Source organism: Gymnogyps californianus, chromosome 7, assembly GCF_018139145.2.
Source record: "Gymnogyps californianus isolate 813 chromosome 7, ASM1813914v2, whole genome shotgun sequence".
NCBI lineage: Eukaryota > Metazoa > Chordata > Aves > Accipitriformes > Cathartidae > Gymnogyps > Gymnogyps californianus.
Window position 1 is genome coordinate 8896202 of NC_059477.1, and position 20131 is coordinate 8916332.

Here is a 20131-nt window from a genome sequence, read left to right on the forward strand (position 1 = left end):
TTCGTGGCCCATAGCCTTTCTCTCTGACACAAGCTTCATAGGGCTCTAAACCCAGCCATTTTCATGTGTAACATTAAACGATAGCTGAAACAGCATCAACTGACCACTCATGAGGTCAAAACTGGGCCCAGCTTCTCACGCAGGAGGGGAGAAAATGTCTCCCAATTAGGACATAAAGAATTGTGAAACTACTCAGTAACAACATCCCAACAACTGAATGGGGCCCTAATCCAAGCCTTAATTCAGACATTTCAGGCTATGTTGGATGAGGACCCAAAAAGTAGCAAACAACGAATTGTTACATTTTTATGTGTTGTTTTTCTGGTTTAAAAGTGTGTGCATTATGGGAGTTTCTCCTATCCTCAAATTACAGCCTGGAGGTTAGGGAATATTTCCAACTTTATGGATGTGCTTTATATGCAACGTAAGCATTAGTAAAGATAATATTTTCATTGCATGATTGTTGACTATGATTAGCATTAGCTACACACACCACAACGAACAGATCAGCATCACACTAGAAACCCTCCCATCATTAATACGTACATTATGATTTTACAGACAATGGGAAAAAAACCCCATGTGGCACACCTGGTCTCTGGATAGTGTTGCAGACCTTTGGCTTGCGTAAGTTATTCCACTGAAGTAATGGAACCACTGTAATTTACACCACATGAAGATCGGTTCCAAGATCTGCCTCTTCCAAACAGAAATGTCATGACAGTAAGTCAAACGATCTGACTCGACAGCGCATTTTTTCATGCGTTAGTTACCCGAGTGTGACATTGCAATCAAAGGAAAAATATACTGCAAAATTATTCAGTGTTGAAAAATAACCCCAAAGGATTCACTACTGCTCAACTAAGCCTTTCAGAAAAGTGCTGGGTGGGAGTTGGCTTCAAACACAGCATCTAGAAAAATCAGAAAACCCAGTTTGGTGTTGGGGGGGGTGGGGCTGGGGAGGATGTTGGGCTTTTAGTGTCGTGGTTTGGGTTTGGGTTTTTTTTAAAGGCAATAAGGTCAGGAGACAACTCCTCTCCAGTGGAAGCATCTTGTTCCAATCTCCCTGATTAATGTGCACCGAGAGTCCCATTTTTATATCTCCATCTACCCTAGCATGTCAGTAGCCAACAATCCTCGGGTTAATCTGGTGCCAAGAACAACGTTACTGTATTTTCTCTTAGCAAAGTCAGAAGAATAGTAGTCTAGAAAGACCCAGGGAGCCAGAACCAGGACTGAAATGGGATATCACACCATTCTCTCCCCTAAATTAATAATCTACCAATCATCCCAATTAAATTATAATTTTGTATTATCACAATTCAGATATGACCTTTGACAGAAGTTTATTTACTGGAAAACTTCTATCAAGGGACAGTGGCTAGGAACGTAAGTTTTAAACAAATTTTTCTAAGTAAACTGAGCTAATCCTAAACTGCCAGTTTGATCCTGATCTCAAAAAGTTAAACATAGCCTATTCCCTTGTCCATTGCATAGATGAATGAAAGCAGACACCTCCATTAATTGGGTTTTAATCCTAGCTATGCTGGGAGAAGGTTTGCACTTCAGGTCTGAGACTTGGAGCACACGGGGAAATGTCTGCTGCATGCATCAATGACCTTTTGCAACCGAGTTCTGGTTTAGAAACAGGACTTTTCAAATGTCCCAGCATGTTCAGTTCTGGGGGTTTGGTCCAGATCCAAAACTCTGGGCTTGTTTAATAAGAAGATTCCAGGCAGTCCACAGCTGATCCTGGCCAGTTGCACTGGAGCTCCAGCTTGCTGACGTGGAGGAGGAATACTGCACGGGGACTGAGTAGGTCCAGATGCTTCTTCTCTCTTTAGAAAGGAAATTATAGTCTATAGAAGAGGAGCTTGGCACAGCCAGCTTTCTAAGCTAGGAAATTTCATGATCTGTTGGAATACATTAACATGTACATTTTTAACTCCAACAGAGACATAGCTTGTTTCTGGAACAAATGTTTGATAGGGGCCGCGTTGCAGGGCCTAAGGGAATGCAAGGGGCTGGATGATTTCATTTCCCCTCAGCTAAGGCAGTTGGCAAACGTGGGTATGGTTTGCTGCTTTTTTGCTTTTATTGTTATGAATTGTGTGGATAATTGATGGCAGGTTGCCTAGAGCCTGCGATAGGCCTCTTTCATGAAAACTGAAGTAAATAAACGGTGGCTTGCCTTTATTTCACTGGTTCTGTGCTGATTTCAGAAATAACAAAGACGCGCTTAGCATTTAAAGGTACCAGCCTAAAGGAATGGAGCAGGCTCGTTACACACAGCAGCAGCCTGGATGTCACCCTTGGATCAGTAACTGCTCCTGGGTCTCAGCACCAACTCCAGGCACAACCTCTTCAGGTGAAAGGGATTTTGATTTCCAAGCAATTTTCCTAAGACCATTCCCAAGCTCTGAACTTACATTACATACTGCAGACCAGAGGAAAAATACATAACATGTGAACCTCCTGAAAGCTGCATTAAAAAAGGCACGTTTCAGTCCTCATTTTCTCAGCCAAAATTTTTCTTGTGCAAATAAACCTGTTAATATCACAGTCAAGTGAAGTGTTTATCATCTCAGTTATACACAAAATCTGTACAGGTGTCTCTCCCTCAAGCTATTTCAATGCCTACTGCATGAAAAGTATTTCCACTACATGTAAAATATCTAAGGTTGCTAGTTCAGGGCCGAGTCGTACAAGAATCAAATGTAGTTAATTTTCCACTTCACAATCAGCTTAGTTGTGAGAATAAAATCCCACTGTTTGAAACATTCATTTGAAATTAATCACTTGGTTTACTTTCATGCTAATCTATCAAGGCTAACAAGAAAAACAGACACGTTTATTCAACTTTTCCAATGTAGAAATCAACTCAGAATCATAATTAGGACCATCAATCAATCATGGGTTTTCTAATTGTTTGTTTCACAAATTGGAATCGATATATATTAAATAAACCAATTCTCCCTTTTTACCCTCAAAATAATTCACCTACAATGAAAAGAATTTTGGAGTGAATGAGAAATTAAGAATTCAGGAATTCCCAGTTTGAACCAGTGCTGGAAGGTGATCACCAGAGACAGAGCTGAGGCCAGGTGGGGTGCGAGGTAGGGGCAGGAATGCAATGGTCGCTGTTCGTCTTGCTCGAAGCAAGGAAAACTGGCATGTGAAATGAAGAAATTCAATGTCTTAGTCAAATTAAAATGAATTCCCTGCCCAAAACGTGTTTCTCACCCTAAGAAGGGGGCAGCTCAGCAGTGGGGCTGTCCAGTCAAACGCAAGTCCAAATCCTGCTCCACTGCCCTAAGTAAATGTCACATTGCCAGACTGAAGTTCATCATCCTACTTGTACTTTGGAGTGAAACTGCACCTTCTGAAGTCTCCTAATGCCCTGCCCTTAACTGAGGGCTGAGTAACAGGCTCACAATCGAGCCTGGAGCAGGCACGAGATGTTTATAAATACAGAGCAATAAATTTCTTGATTGACTGAACTAAAAATATCAAAGAATAAATTCATTTTGTGCTAAAATTTCCTATAATTGGGAAATGAACATTATTGTAAAGGTATTAAAGAGACATAAAGCATTCCTATTGTTCAATAATATTGTTTCTAGCCAAAATATGGAAACAGCCAACCTCACAGCAGTGCTGATACAGATGATGTGTTTCTTTCATAGTGTAGATTTGAGGGAAGGCGCAGTGGAGGGCATAACTAACCATACATTTCCCATAAATAGCTATGTAATTTCAACTTAACTGCACTGTAAGCTCTATAAAATCCCTCTATGAAGTATATTTTCTATGTGCACCTCATTGTTAGGGTTGGCTGGATTTAGGTAATTATGTACAGTTTGAGGTCAATATGAAAAACAGGCCTCATTCATTACTGGCAAGCTCTCTCCAAAAAGAATACACCCTGAGGAGCCCAGTAATCAGGCATAGAGGCAGAAGAGTCAACTGGTAAGGTAAAAAGCTTGCAATTGGTTCATTCAGAACATAAGTACTCTTCGGAATATCTCAAGGGCAATAAATTAAATCCCAGATGCACATCTGGTAATAAACAATGAAAGAACAGAACAGCATCCATGTAAATCATCTCTCTGGTAACAGAAGCATCTTCTTCCAAATAGGAGAGCATACGAAAATGTGTAAGTGTCTTTTGCAAGACATCCTCCTGCAACTGAGCTATACAATTAAACATTCCTGATGTAAAACAACTGTCTAGAGCTCACTGTGAAACACCCTTATCCAGAAGGCGGTCACTGTGTGAGTGAATCTGTATGGAGAGCCTTCCCTACTGAGTAGACAAGTATCCAAAGGGAATACTAAGAATCAGCGGACAGCTGGAAATAGATGTCTCATAACTCTATGTTTCCATTCCCCTACCTATGAGCAGTGCAACATCCTTAACGCATGAAGAACTTAGGCATAACGCATTTGTATGTAGACTGTTTTGGAAGGGGATGCCATTTTACTATGATGTAGCAATATGATACTTTCAAAATAATCCAGAAATAAAATCCATTTCAAAGTCTACATAATACAGGAATATTACATATTCTGTATACATACAGAATATGATTAATGAGGCACTTCAATAGATCTTGAGAAAAATGTCTCTTCAACTTTCTATTTCCTGTTTTAAATCTCTATCAGTGCTTAGAGAACAAAAACATTATTGCTGCCTTGAAATTTTAGTGCCAAGTCGCACAGATCAGAAGAGCTTCTCATACTGACTCAGAGGTGCATTGCACGGGAGCTAGACTATGTTTCACATAGGCTTCAAAACTTGCTTTAGAAACTTACTCCCTTTGAGTCAGACCTCAAGCACCTGAAGTCCTGGTATTATCTTTTCTAATATTAATTTCTTATGAACATAGGTAACACCTGAAACTGAGTGGAAAACTTTCCTACACAACCAACAACTGATTAATTTCAGGTAATTGCTGGACTATTCATGTTACAAAAATAGAGAATTCAAATGCATGACGACTCAGAGAGAATACTACTTAATCAAAAAAGCAAAGTCAGTTTGGATCAAAGGGAGCTGTAATGTTTAAGTTTTTTCTACTCTCTGTTCTGTTCTTAATATTCTTATGCAGCCTGAGTAACATATTTACCAGCCTGTTCAAGGTTTCACCAAATCTTTCCTTTTTACTAGATAAGGCATGTTCATGCCCAGACCAAACAGTACACGTTAGCATATACACTAGTGACATTTCTTTCTGCAGAATGTTTCTCTGAGTAAGCACTGTCTAAAGTGCTGGTGCAACATATGACTCGAGCTTTAATCTCATATGACACACCAGAAATTTCACAGGCTATGAAAACCTGAATTTTGCAAGCCTGTCAGACTCTTCATAATACAGCAGTGAGTGTGTTAACACAGGTGCTGGAAAACTCATTATGCATTTAGTTAGACTGAAAGAAAAACATTGCCCTTCAGGCACTCTGTGTGAGGACAATTCCATTTCCAAAACCAGAGCTGTCTGGTAGCAGGCTCCTACATGTTTCCCACAGGATGGGTAGGGAAAAAAAAAAAAAACAACCAAAAAACAAAAAACCAAGAAAACTAGCACAAGTTAAAACAGAGGAAAAAGGCATTTTTTGAAAATAATTTGTGTTCTTTGGTAGTACATCTATCAGTGGGGTTAATGGCTAAATCTGCAAGTTCTGCCAGCCCCAAAACTACTACTGGGCTACAAAAATGTATAGCAGAGCTATACATGAAGAATGGCACACGCCTACATCACCCTTAGGAACAGGAAATGTGTTTAGTTCATTAAGACTTGAAAGAAACATTTCAGATGCCTGAAGATATTTTGCTGCATTGCACAAAAAATGTTAATGTAATTGCTATAATTGTATACCATCTGTAATAACCTACAGGTTACACAGCAGTTGCTTTTTCTTTTTATTATCTGCATTCCTGAAAAATTGAATTTGCTATTCCTAAGCAAACTGAAGATATTAGCTAAGTTTTTCAGTGTGACAGAGGCTATTGTCAGCCAGAGCCATATGCAATTTCTTTTATTAAACCTGCCTTAACCACAGTTGTGTGATACCATTTGTTGTCTTCTCAGAGCAAGGCTAGCAGTACTAGAAGCACTGCTTTTACGGGACACACAAAGGGGCAAGAGAAGCTTCTCCTGCATTAGCTATGAAATAATTTGTTAAATCCCCATCTTACTTATACTAGATAACTCCAGGGGGAAGAAAAAACCCAAACCCTGCCCCCAAACTCCAACAAAACCTACACCACCACCACTGGAAAACAACTCGCCTTCTACCTCACTGAGACAAGTAGTAAGAGAACTAGGCCTAAGCAAGTTCTAGCCTCAAACTTCACAGTTTGTTAGATATCAAAAGGGCTCATAACAATTAGCTATTTGTCTTGCCTGACTATGACAAAATGTCCTAAAGCTAGCTCTGCCATTTTAATAAACAGTTATAAGTCAATGCTATCTGCAAACATAGGAGCATAAGTGTACTGGTATTTACATTTCATTGTGAACTGCATTACATTGTATAAACAAATGACTTGGAAAATTCTAAGTCTTGCAGACTTCAAGGAGGAATTTCAGTCTTTCAGCCTCCACAAGGGAGGAGATTAAAAAAAAAAGGAAGAAAGAGAGAGAGCGCCCACATGCACATGCATGCAAGAATAAGATGGAGAGTGAATTTAGCCATCTTATAAAGAAAGACAATCCAATTCGGGGGGGGGGGGGATCATTCTGATTTCTTTTTTTTTTGTGTGACCAGAAGTATAAGCTGGTAGTTCTAAGAAACACTCACTGGAAACCAGTTTTAGTAAAAGTGTACCCTTTTGCTAAACCAGCCCCAAACCTATGGTTTAAAGTCAGATGAACCACTCCATTAATCCTAACCAGATTCAGTTTTATTTGATTATACTGGTAGACAATAGGGATCCATTAAAACCATACCCTTTTTTCTGTGAGGGTGGAAACAAAAGGACAAATTGGAAAATAGACTTTACACATGGGCTCAAGACAGCCTATACTTATACTGTAATTCATTATAGTAACTGCTGCGCAGTCACTCACAGCTCTCTCCAAGAGCAAAGCCCCTAAGTAACTATTTAATGAAGCTATACACTCCTGGATCTTAAGACTTTCCCATCTAATTTGAGTATCAGTTGGTGGCTAGTAAATCTGGACAACATACTATCCAACAGCGCATGCTTTCATTTCAACTCGTTGTCTTTCAGCCCACAGACCAGCTTTATCTCAAAAGCAGTGATGTATTTTCAGCTATATTTTCAGACTCATGTTTTTCAGAAGTTTAAAAATTTAACCTATGGGATAAGCAGGCTTAAAAAAAAAAAGGGGGCAGCACAAAGCAGAATGTCTTACTCCTTTTCTCAGGGGAACTGTACTTGCCAAGTAGTCTCAATGAAGCAATTGGGGCTTTGAAAGCAGGGAAGTTTGATGCAGACATGAAGAAAAGCAGCAGGATCTTGCTGTCTTGTGTGGCATTTTGAAATTGTGTGTCATGAATTGCTCAGTTGTGATTCCTGTCCCAGTAAAGAAAGGCAGGGAACTATCACACCACAAAGTTTCTTCTCATGGCATCGAGTCAACACTCACTGACATTTATAGGACTTAGAGTAAGCCACAGCTGTGTCCTGTTAGAAAACAGGACTGTAGGAGCCTCCCCTTTCCAGGCACAGTCACGTTCCCTCCTACTACCATCTGTCCAGCCTAGGGCTCCTGAAACATTCTTCCAAGCAGAGCTACAGATTAGGATGTTACACACACCAAATGTTAAGTCACTATCTAGTTTAGGCATGCTTAATTCTACCCCAAAGTTAAGTCTTTACTGAACATTTTGTAGCTTCATGTAAAATTTACCAGGTAAAATTATCCCAGCTGAAACCAGGACACTTGTCTATCACCCTAAGAGCACGGATCATCTTTAGAACCCTGAAAGCCTTAACTTGCTTGTTCTTCAGCACCAAGATCCTGCAATGACCTTTTCTGCATCAGATTTGAGCACAGAGCAAACTCAAACCAAAGCCACTGAGATTCTCCTGGTTCCCCCTGAAACCAGAAACTGGACTGTGTTTGTGGGTTGATGTTTACTCATGACTGGAAGCAACTGTCAGTCCAAAAAATCACGTGAATTTGGGCAGAAAGATAGCAAAACTCAGCATGCTGGTTGATTACAAGAAGTTTGCATACCTTTAATACTCCAGGGATAGATTTAAAAAACACTGCTCATACGAAAATAATCTCTATGTGTACTTAATTTTTTCAGTATAATTGATAAAAGATTTTTAAGATAACTACTCTTTTATTACAAGTATCTCACTGCTACGTCATTTTTTGTAATTAATTCTTACTGCAGATGAATAGATCCTGATGTTTGTTGCCCTCCTTCAAATGAAAAACTGAAATAATTAAAGTCTTCATTCATTGAGGTAGTTAGGCAAACATAACTAGGTACCAGTCATCTCATTACAAGAAATAAGGCTATTCATGTGCTTCAAGTTAGGTTCTAAAGTACTCTCCTGAATGGGAGATTTAAATTACCAAATATTTACTTTCTGTGTTCATTACATTCAAACACAAACAAAATAAACTGCCCATCTTGCACACTGCCTGTAAAACAGACAAATTCCGTCCTGCAGAGGTTTCCTAGGAAACCAAGGAAGGCTCAAAGAAACAGAGAACAGCTGGAAAAAGAAAAAAAACAAAACAAAACATAAAAACAAACACCACCCCCCCCACCCCCCAAAAAACACCCACAACACAACGAACCACAAAGAACTAAGTGCTCCATAGCCTTAATTTTAAAACCATTAGGAAGATATCACTAATAAAAATTAGAGCAGCGCAATTCACACTGGTTGGCCCTGGCATTCTTCATATAAGGGCAAACATGCACAGCCTGAAGAGATCAAGATTTAACTCTTCTCTTCCCATCATCCCACCCTGCCCCTAAAAAACCACAAGAATTGTGAACATTTTGATACAACGTGGTAAAGCTGCAAAGTTTTGGTCTGTACACTAAAAGGATGACCAACCCCACAGAGAGGCGTGCTTACTGAAACCTTACAGCAAGGAACAGTTTGTGATTCACTGTCTAGAGATTTCTTTGCTGAGGAGCCAGATTCCACTTCTGAAACTAGTCAACTATTCAACATGAAAATCCATGCAATTCAAGAAATATATTATTAGCACAATGACTCAGTATGTATATTACAGTGATACCCTAAGGCTTCATTTGAGATCAAGGATGCTCTGTGCACAGCATTGCACAAATTCATAGGAAGGTCCTGCACTTTACAGTAACAACATAAAATCAAAGCACGCCCAAGCTACTCAATCTCAGTATCCAGGTCTAGATAAAATTTTCTATCACTACAGCAAATGTTTCCACCAGAAAAAGAAAAAAAAAAAAAAACACAACCACAAACAGGTAAAGGACAATTTGTTTAACCTCAGTCCTAATTTTTCAAGTAGGCTTCCAGCACTCTGCCAGTCATTAGAATAATTCCAATATTCAGTGCTGTCACAGCAGCCATACTGTCATGTTGGCTTTTCCTTCCCCACATGGCTCCATTTTCCATGTTCTGCTTTGCTTGTCGCCAGGCTTGATGCCTCTTACATCAGGTTCTTCCCTTCCGTTGTTGCCAATGCATGTTCCAGTATTTTCTGACTCTGGCCAAAGCAAGCATTTAAACATCTGGAAATCATCCTCCATTACTTTCACCAGTGAGATGCCTCTGCTTTGCAATATAGTTCCCATACAGTGGGAATGTCTGATGTCTTAAGACATCACACTTTTTTTTATATATATGTGTGTGTGTATAATGCACTACATATATTTAGCACACTATATATTACACTATTCTAAAATGTAACATGCAGTAAGTTACAAACACACATGAATTTCTTTTTAAAATTTAAGCATGTATACTGGTAGGTTTACAGCCCAAAACATTCCTGATTTGAGAGAGTTCTAAATTACAGATATTTAAAATAAATATGGAGCATACATTACATTCAGAATTGTGTTCTTTTTCTTGTGCATGCAATTTTAAATTGAAATATATTATTTTTTCACTAAGATTTCTTAAAAAAAATATTTAATGGACAAAATAAGATTTTGGATGTAAAACTGCGAGTCTTTTGTATGATCTGCCTGTAATGATGACATCAAAGTGCTATGATTTGAATACTGGGTCTATGAAAGTCTTAACTGTGTCTTCAGAAGTTGTTGCTACGTGCATTCCCCTTCACTACTCATACAATTCAAGCTGTTTTTAAAGGTTCAGTTTTAGAAAATATAGGATGGCTAACAAATCAGATGCTGTGTGTCATAAGATACAACATTGTTGTCATAATGCAACAATTCTGTCTTGTAAGCCCTTTGTCAAAAGTATCGTTCTAATGCCTCACATGCCTAAAGAAACACTGTCAAGGCTGATATATAGCATATGAAAAGCTCTTCCATGTTCTGCATGAGTTAAAGACAATACTCCTTCAACACTGGAGGTTCTTTAACTGCATCATGAAGCTAAGAAGCTGATTACCTTTTCTTTTAGAAACCAATAGATTTTCAATGCATGCATTACGGTGTGTTGGCATTAGGGTGTGTTGGGTTTGAGTTTTTTGTAATAAAAGAAGCCACTCCTTCAATGGAAAATTAATACAGAGGAAAAGAGATACTACTTTCTGTCTATGCCTCTGAAGGAGTAGAAAATGCAAACTATTTCCACTCCTTTTCCATGGCCTGAAGTCACGATAGGGCAATAATGCATCAGTTGCACAGAGCCAAGGGCTCCTCGAGACGTACGAGCCCCACCTCACAGCCGATGGCTCTCTGGAAGTTCCTGCCTCTTTTGCTTCCCTTCCTCTTCCTTTCTCAAAGCTTTGGACAGACTGAGGATTATTCAGCCTGGCAGGTGTGCACACAGCAAAAACCTTGAATAAAAGAGGTTCAGTCCTCAGAATATCTGTCCTATTCAAGTCTGGGTCCCCTAAATCTCCATTTAACAATCATTTTTTTTCCATAAATTACCACTTGGGCCAAAGTTGGACTTGATCACTGAAGGATGAAAAAAAAGCCTCTCGTCCTTTTCCTCATGCTTTTCTGCCTAATGGATCATGAGAACTATATTTTTCTTCACCAAGCCCTACTATGTGACAAAGAATAGCACCCTTAGCTTTAGCCCCTTCTGTCCACAGAGCACAATGCAAACTCTATTAACATCGCTCCAGCCTATATTTTTCTAAGATAATTCTCCTCTTTGTATCTTACCCATATTTTTGCACAGATGGCAAGTATTTAATTCCTCATTATCATCTGTGAATTTCATTAAATCCTGTTTCTTTCCTGATCTCGATTACAGAAGACTGTCTGTGAAACCATGAGATTTCATCCACAATAAAGATACATTACTCTTAGTCACGTACCTTTATTTAATTTTCCCACCACTCATAACAGCAACATTCAAGCCAATACTAACTTTAATATTTCATAAGACAGCAAATCAAATGCTTTACTAGCAGTGAAATGCTTTTACATCAACACAGCATAAAGCCATCAAGCAATAGCCTTTTAAAATTATTGGTGGGGGAACTCTGCAATGTCTTTCCCCTGTAACAACAGCCATGTAAATTATAATTCAACAGTACACACAATGAATGATGCTGAAGTTCTCCCTTAGGGGACACAGAGATGCTACAGTACCATCTGCAAGTCTGACCCCTAAAATATTTTGGAAAGATCTGTTCATATCTCCAAAGACCTGAATTCTAATAGGTTGTCACACTTCCTGATGAATAAATAATTAATTTTCCAGAACTATAATAAATGACCTTTCCTTGTAGAAATAATACCTGACAGCTAAAGACACCTTCAGCCAGATTGGTATCAGCAGCCATGCTGTTAGGCAACATTAAGCCAGGACAACCCCAGAACCACAACATGCTTTGCTAGCTGGAAGCCTCACTGGTTAATCTCCATTTTAGTTGATTTAGTTGGCAGGTTAGAAAGTGATCAAATATCAATCAAGGACTTCTATGATGTCTTGGAAGAGAGAGGACTGCTTTAAACAAAACCCTCAGCATAACCTCTGAGGTTACCTGTAGTAATACAGCTATCCAGGGACAGGTGACAGTTCTTCTCAAATGACGAACAGTTTCTTCCTGGCTTTTAGCCTGTATTTTCATTACCATTTTAATGTGCAGTATTAATCTTGGAGCAATTGGGTCAGGACAGACTCATGATGACACCTTTTATCTCCCTTAATCTCTTCCTGCATTACACTGTCATTGTGCCTGTAATCCTTCACTTCAGATGGTCAGCTTGCTGAAGGATGCTGGCAAGCATTTCATGACCAAAGAGCATTTGGAGAAGATATTGTATGGACCTTCTCAGCCAGACATCTACTGCACAGCAGGGAACAGGCCTCAGTGAGACAGTTTACTCTTCTGTTCCTACTCTAAATGAGTTCATGTCCAAAACTCTGAATTCCTGCCAGCAGGATCAGAGTTGCTGCTTGGGTTTCTATTCAGCCACATCATCCAAAGAACAGGGGCACAGAAATTCAAATTAATTTAGTCCTCCCATGCTACCATTACATAGTCCAAAGGCTATAAATGAAAACTAGTGAAGACACAAAACACCGTGGAAGTTTTTCAGTATAAAACAACTCCATTATATCATTCTCCCAACTGTACTATTTACACAAAGCTGCAGAAATACACAAATTCTCCAAAACTCCAATCAAGTTTCAGCTAGCAGCAGCTTGGCCAAGGAACAACCTTGGACCAGCTCTCCAAAGACAAGACCTATCTTCAGCAGCTAATAAAAATGGAATCCCAAGGGTCTGCACGAATAGAAGTTCCATGTACAGAGAGCATCCCACCGCTGGCCCTCTGAATCATTCTTAGTCTTCGTGCTTATATAACACATGACCTTTCCGCAGTAAACGCGGGTCGGATAGTGGAATAATGGAATTGTTTCTCACTACAAGAATAAAAGACAGCACAGCAGGCTATGAAAAATGTATGTTGCTTACTCAGAAAAGATAATTGTAAGTAATGGTTTGGATATTTTAATTACCACAGCACCGAGGGCTTATCAGCATCCAAAGCTTTCTACGTGCTATTGTTTTCATAACCATAAATCAACCTATAAAACAAGAATTTACATGAACAAATTGTTGTGTCACTTCCTAGAGACAGTATCACTGTTTTATCCTTTCTGGTAGTTCAGCAACAGCACTAACTCTTCAAATTTCTTGGAATTTAAGTCAGGAAAAGCATAAATCATAGAACAATCTGTGACAAAAACTGTGGAGAAAAGGTATAATTTGTACACACATAATGTATCGATTACATTAAAGATGTAAACAGTACACAATGTCACCTCAGAGGTACCTCTCATCTTCAAAGTGTTATGTGACTTATAAGCCATTTTTCTCCAGGTTGAAAGTACCTGATTTCTTAAATAACTCAAGAACACTTACTTTATACTACTGAAAGAAACATATTTTCCTCAATCCCTTCTCATTATGCTTTGAATTAATGCATCAGACATTCCAGTTCAAATTATACCTCACCTTCTGCACATGACAGTCTCACCAGGGCTTTTGAAGAGCAGTTTAACAAGGTGGGTCTGCTGCATTTTCAGATTTCAGGCAGCGAGTGCAACAATCTTTCCTCGTGCTCTGCAAGTTCAAACTCCAAGAAGCTTTTGTCAAAAACTGAAATTCCAAGTTAATCTGATTAATTTATTCATTTTACACTAACGGATACTTGGTTTTGCCCTGTGCATTAGATTAAGAATAGGTTCTTTTGTCTATAAGTTGCAGTGCAAGCCCAGGCTCTCTTCACTGACCCAACTGAGAATCCACTGGATTGGCACTTCAATTTATTCTTTCCAAGAAGAATTTTTGAGAAAAAAAATTTATATCATCAGGACCTTACACACAAAAATGTGCAGAGTCAAAGACAAACACGGGTGAAACAATCAGTGTACATATAAGGAAATATCACATGCCTCCAGTTGGAATTTCAACTATTTTTTATTATTACTTTATTATTTTTTGGCACTGAGTTCATTGCCTTTCTCTGTATATGGAAAAATAGTTGCACACAGGCCATGAACATCTGCTCAGTTTTTTTAAAGGATAATAGTGTTGCATGAAGGTCTGCCTTCAGAGTTTCTGCTTCCCCACACATACACACAATAATCCCTGTTTCTTTTCTCACAAAACACCAAAACCCAAGTAATGTGGTGAGTTGACCAGTTCTAATTCTAACCACAGAAAAATCATATAACTTCCAGTTAACCCAGATAGAAATAGCAAATACTACTTAAATACCAGGTGCTGTTCCTAAGCAGGGTTTTCCGAGGTAAATTTATAATAAATTGAGGGGTTTGGTGGACACTTATTTTTTCTGAAAAATTCTAAAGAGTTAACAAATTGAAAAAGGCTTATTTTTATGTTAATATACATTATTGTTAAACAGGACTAATCTTGCAATGTTTTACATGAACAAATCAACCCAATAGAATGTTATCCTATTGAAACAAATTGCAAAGATGAAAGGACTTCACCAAGAAATGAAGTGTGAGCATGCCAAAACGTGAATGAGAGCATGAAATGACCATTTGGTTTCTATGGCAATAATCTATATTTGTTAACATTGTGGCAAAAAAATGCCTGCACTAACAACCACAGCACGCAATTATTCTTCAACCACAAAGTATTTTCTAAAACAAACAAGCTAATGTGGATATCTTAACATGACCCTCAATTTTATATATTCCATAATTTTGAGCAAAAGTTTACTCAGTCCGAGCAGGAGGAATCTTCTTGAGGACTCTTCTTGTGGAAATTTCTGTGTAGAGTCTCCTTCCCACACTTTTACAGGCAGGGGAGCTAACCACAAATATTCAGAAGTCATGAGTCAGCTCCCAAAGAACTGTGACTTTTTTTTTTTTAATAAATAATGGATCCTCATTTTCTGCTTGTTTAGAGCTATAATCACTTCTATTTTTGAGTTATTTGCTATTATTAGACCCATAAACATAGATACCTAACACAGACACACACATGCACACTTTCTCATTTAGAAAGTAGAGGTACACATATAAATGAATGATCTTGGGATCTAGAACTCTGGGGGGTGGGGGGGGTGGAGAATCAAGTATCATAAGATCCTCACTGAAATTGTGAGAATTAGCAAGACAGAGATATTCCCCCCCCCCCCCATATCATTCTCCTTGGAAGCTTTGAGGACTCTTTACAAAGGTGAAAGACCCATAAAAACCAAAGAAGCATCTGGCACAAATGCTCAATAATTCTCTTACCTCCTCATAGCTACAGCGGACTTTCCCTTGCTATCATATCCCCAACACTTGTCCCAGTGAGGAGACTGTGCAACATTGTAACCTCTTTTCTCCCTAAAGATAATGTCTCTAATATCAGTGAGGGGATAATGGACATATTTAATAGCCCCCATTCAATCGGCTGAGCTGTTTCTGTCTCCATTAAGGCCAGTCCATTCTCCTCTCTCCTTTGCATGGTCTCCAGACAAAGTGAAAGACCTCAAGAATTCAAAGAAGGCAAAGAGGATCATGAATTCAAATGGAACAACCATTGTTTGGTTTTGCTTGCTCACACTGTCAAGCAAGGCAAATTAGATACTTTCAAATCAATATCAGGGCTCACATTGATCTCAGATGAAGTCCCACAAGAGTGGGACACGAAAGGATAAATCACCACAAAATTCAGACAAGGGTGTGTTGCAGAAACTGATGAGAACCTAAAGTCAAGGATAGGATTGCAGTGAGAAATATGGGAGATGGTGGCAATAGACCATCACTGCCATGCCCACATGGAATTTGCACAGGCAAATCCTCTTGAAGGAGGCGATTCCCACAATTTCAGCTCTGATTCAAGTTTACTGAGAGATTTTCCACTGAAGGTGTGTTTCTACTTTTCTTAAATAACTTTTTTGAAGAAAGCAATCACATTTACACTCACAAGTGGATGAGAAAGGATCCCAGAAGCATGCATTGCTTCTGCTAGTAGTTTCTTCTATCATGAGTCCCAAGGAAAGAGGAAAGATTATACAGTGTGTGGAAATCCCTACACCAAAGGTTCAGGGCTTCCAAGTATTCAGTGCTTAAACAGCACATAATTTCAGACATGTCCTGGGCACTTTTTGGCCCTACTGCGTTTCTGAACTAGTCTGGGCCCCTACACAGAAATTAAAACCAGGATCTTTCAGTCATTTGAGGATTTTGAAGTGCTGACTTTATTCCTAAATAACTTCTGAATAGGCACATTTAAAACAGTCTCAAAATGACCAATTTTGCTGTACTAGGTTTGAAAGTGTCTGTTTTTCACTTTTTACGTGCATTTTAAGTGTGTGTACTATATATAGCACTACCAGCCAAGTATTCTTGAGCAAAACAGATCAATCTGCAATGGTTCCAAGAGAAAAAAATGAATATAGAAACTGGCATTACTTAAAAGCACAACAATGGTAAGTGCCAAAACCAAAAAAAATTGTTAAGCAGTGTTTGGTTTGAAGAAGTATTACAGTTCTTTCATTAATTTTTTTTTATACCATTTTACCTACTTTATTATATTCAACTTATCTATCAGTATCACTCACCCTTATCATGATAAATTCTGTAATGTACTTCTGCAAAAGGCATTTCTTTCTTCCACTGTGGTTGAGGTTAACAACCAGTATTTAATCCTTCTCATTTTTTCTAGCATTTGCATGAAAAATGACTGGTAAAACATTGTTTTACATACTTTCTGAAAGTCTGATAGTTTTTTCTAATCTAAGCTTCCTGAAGTACCTTCCTTGCTTCCCCAGATACCTCCAATATTTGTTTACTATAGCACCTATATTCAAGTGACACATTTGACCAACTGAATGGGGAGAAGTGAAGCAGCTGTATAGACAAAATCACCTGCAGTACAATATAATGTAGACTGATGTTAGACCTCTGCACAAGTACTAAAACCAAAACAAACTAAGCGTAAAAACGTGCCTATTCTGCAGCATTTGCGGGCTTCAATCAGGAACTAAATAAAAACTGAAACCCCTTGTTTATGCAATTAAACCAGACCAATGTGTAGGATGTAGCCCCCCTTCTTCCTCACTACGCACCATCCGTTACAACACACTCAAATAGCTTTAGGGAGGGTTCAATATAATGAACATTGGAGAAGAAGCTTCCTCGTACGTATGGTAGACAAAAGCTATTACATTCTCAAACAGGAAGATGAGTAAGTGCAGTAAGTGCAAACAGATGTCACTAATTCATTACAATGTATTTTGCTCTCTGACTTACCATGTACCTCTCAGTTTCCTCAGCCATCAGCGTATGGGAAGTATATCCCAGAAGGTGTTGCTACATTAATGGCTCATCCCATAATTTCCATAATAGCAACAAACTAGTGAATGACATAACCACCCCACAGAAGTCTCACATAAAATTCGCCTTTATTTTTTTAACAGCAAAAAAGCTATACTTTTTCCTAAATGGATACCAAAAAGTGAAGTCAATGTTCTCACAAGTGTTTTCTTTTGTATTATACGTAACTGAAAAATGCATAATATATGCCTCCCTTTATGGCAAGTATATGAATTATACTCCCAAGATTACACAAAGTGCCCCCTCTATGGGACTTCTTACACAGCTGTGCAGAGTCAGGACAGTCTCATTTTGCTTTGTAGAACAAAAGTTTCAGAATTATTGCACTGTTTTATTCATCAGGCTTTGACTCCTCCTCACTTGTGCAATGCAGCGTATTACCAGAGAAGTTCAGTTACAAGAAAAATTAAACTCTTGAAAATACGCGATAAAATAATTGCAAACGGTATTGTAAGGTAATGTATTAGTCCCTTTGTTGGGCATTATTTGGAAAAGAAGCCAGTGTTACACATGAGAAGCCTAGGAAATATGTTCAGGAGTACAATAGCTACAGACTGTCCCACAACCAGTGTTCTCACATTTCAGGAAACCAACATACAGCACGACATCCATCCGGACTGATGAAAGAGTACAGTCACCACGCATTCTCCTGACCATCAGTCTGTCTCAGGCATTGAAATGATATTAAATAAAAATGGATATAAAGCAGCCTAAGAAAGTTCAGGTTACACGGGTCAGGTACGCAACTTGCCAGCCCTCCTGCCTTCACAGAGCTTGCTACAAACTGCCGCTGCTCCGCTAAGAAAGCCCCGGGGGTGGGAGAGCCGGGCGGAGGGAAGGCGGTGTGCCATCACAGCCTGCCCCGGGGGATCAGACAGCCCCTCCAGCAAGAGTCAGGGGAGGAAGGAGACGGAGAAGGAAAGAAAGGAGGAGGAAAAGGGAAGGGGGGGGGGAGGGGGGGGGAAGGGGTGAAATCCACGTTTCTGTATTTCTCTAAAACAAAGAATGTGAGAAAGCAGATGTAGTTCAGTGCAAACGACTCCGCCCTGCGAGGCTTCTGTGTTTACTTCTCCCCGCTCGGCTTGCCCGGCTGCTCTCCAGCCCCGCAGCCTGCCTTCAGCCCCGTCCCAAGCGCGCTCTTTCGCTGCAAACTTCCCAGCCGCCTCAGCCCGAGCGCTCCGCGGCAGCACTTGGCGTTTGCTCCTTCCTCCCGCTCCGCGCCCGCAGCGGGCACCGCAAAACCCCAGCTTTCTAAGCTTCCCTCTTCTGGTCAGAAGCCCACAGCGCAAACCTCGCTGCCCCCTTCTCAGTATATAAAAGCAAAAGTCTTGTTACTCTTGTACCCCAGAGGTTTTCCATTCCGCTTGCTATCCAAATTACACAATAGTCACCCTGCATACCAAGAGGGGGGATTATTATATATTTTTTGAGAGGGATAGAGAGAAACTCACCGCCATCATATTCTTCCTCTTCTTGCGCTTTTGTGGTTACAAATCGGCCTAATAAAGCAGCAAGGATGAAAAAAGTTCTTGTTTGTACCCAGATTGCCATCATGCCTAGATATTAGGCATGTATCCTCCTGGGCAGCAAAAAGTGCAGAAACGTAAGGTTATTTTAGCACCATGAAGCCAGCTGGAGAGTCTTTCTGCCTTTCAGCATCAGTTCCAGGACAAAGTCTGCAAGCTCTTTTTTTCAGCACCAGCTCCAGCGCAGTCTGCAAACACTCCTTTCAGGGGATGCAGCTTTAAATAGGAAGAATGCTGCCTCCACTTCTCTTCCTGCCCCTTTTCAGCTCGTTCAGGCTCCTAATCATCCACTCCCTGCCAAGCAACAGTCTGATTGATGGTAAATAACCGAATCAGAGCTGGCTTTACTCCTCCTTGAACTTTTCTTTTTACGAGTACACTTGCAGGATATTTTCCTGCTGCTGTGCAGTGCATGTGCTGTGGCAGGACCATTTATTAAGAAAGCAAAGCACAGTTCCGTAAGAAGCTGTCAGGAAGAGAAAGCTCTGCTTTTAACACACCCAGCCCGCACTTCCTGGGAACGGAGGGTATAGCCCCATTTGGAGCAGATTCCCTTATTAGGGACTTGATCCCTTCCAGCTTGCCGAGAGGAGGATTTCCTCCTCTCCCTTGGTAACTGTCCCCTGCCTTGCTGTAGCTGCATTATCAAACACAACTCCAGTCCCGTGAGAGGGGCCACAGAGCTACCAACGCAGCTCGTTTCAGGAACCTGTAAATAACCGCCTTTCCTCCCAAAGGGGAATAATCTTTCTCAAATGAATTCTTTTCTGAATAATCTTTCCTCAAATGCTTAGTGGGCTCTATATTTACTGTCCTACCAGTTGGGAAGACCATCGCAAATCTCTGGAAGATGCTCTACACTTCTAACACCAGAACGACAATCCAAACTATCCAATTACCTGCTTTTCTCCAAGGCTCTCCACCTCTGTTCCCTGACAACTGGAAACCTATCTAAGCCTCAGCCTAGTATTTAGCCCTTAACAATTAATTAGCATTCTAGTGTGGGCACTAAGTAAATCTCTCTTTTGTGGGTCACTTGCAACTGGGAGTAGGATGCTAGAGTTTTTTTTGTTTCCCAGTCTGCGGAGCTCCGTCACTAATCCCCTCATTTGCTAAGAATGGGGTTACCTATACCTGCTGCAGGGAAACGCAGATTC

The 20131-nt window shown here is 39.8% G+C and overlaps 1 protein-coding gene across 1 annotated transcript in view; it reads right to left on the bottom strand.

Moving 5' to 3' along the window:
- The window catches only part of COL5A2 (collagen type V alpha 2 chain), a 113154-nt gene extending 93790 nt beyond the window's left edge, over positions 1–19364 (bottom strand). The window contains exon 1 of the mRNA XM_050900480.1: positions 18900–19364. Coding sequence (XP_050756437.1) covers positions 18900–19002 — 103 coding nt within the window. The 5' untranslated portion in view covers positions 19003–19364. The remainder of the gene's footprint in view (positions 1–18899) is intronic.
- Between the last annotated feature and the right edge of the window lie 767 nt (positions 19365–20131).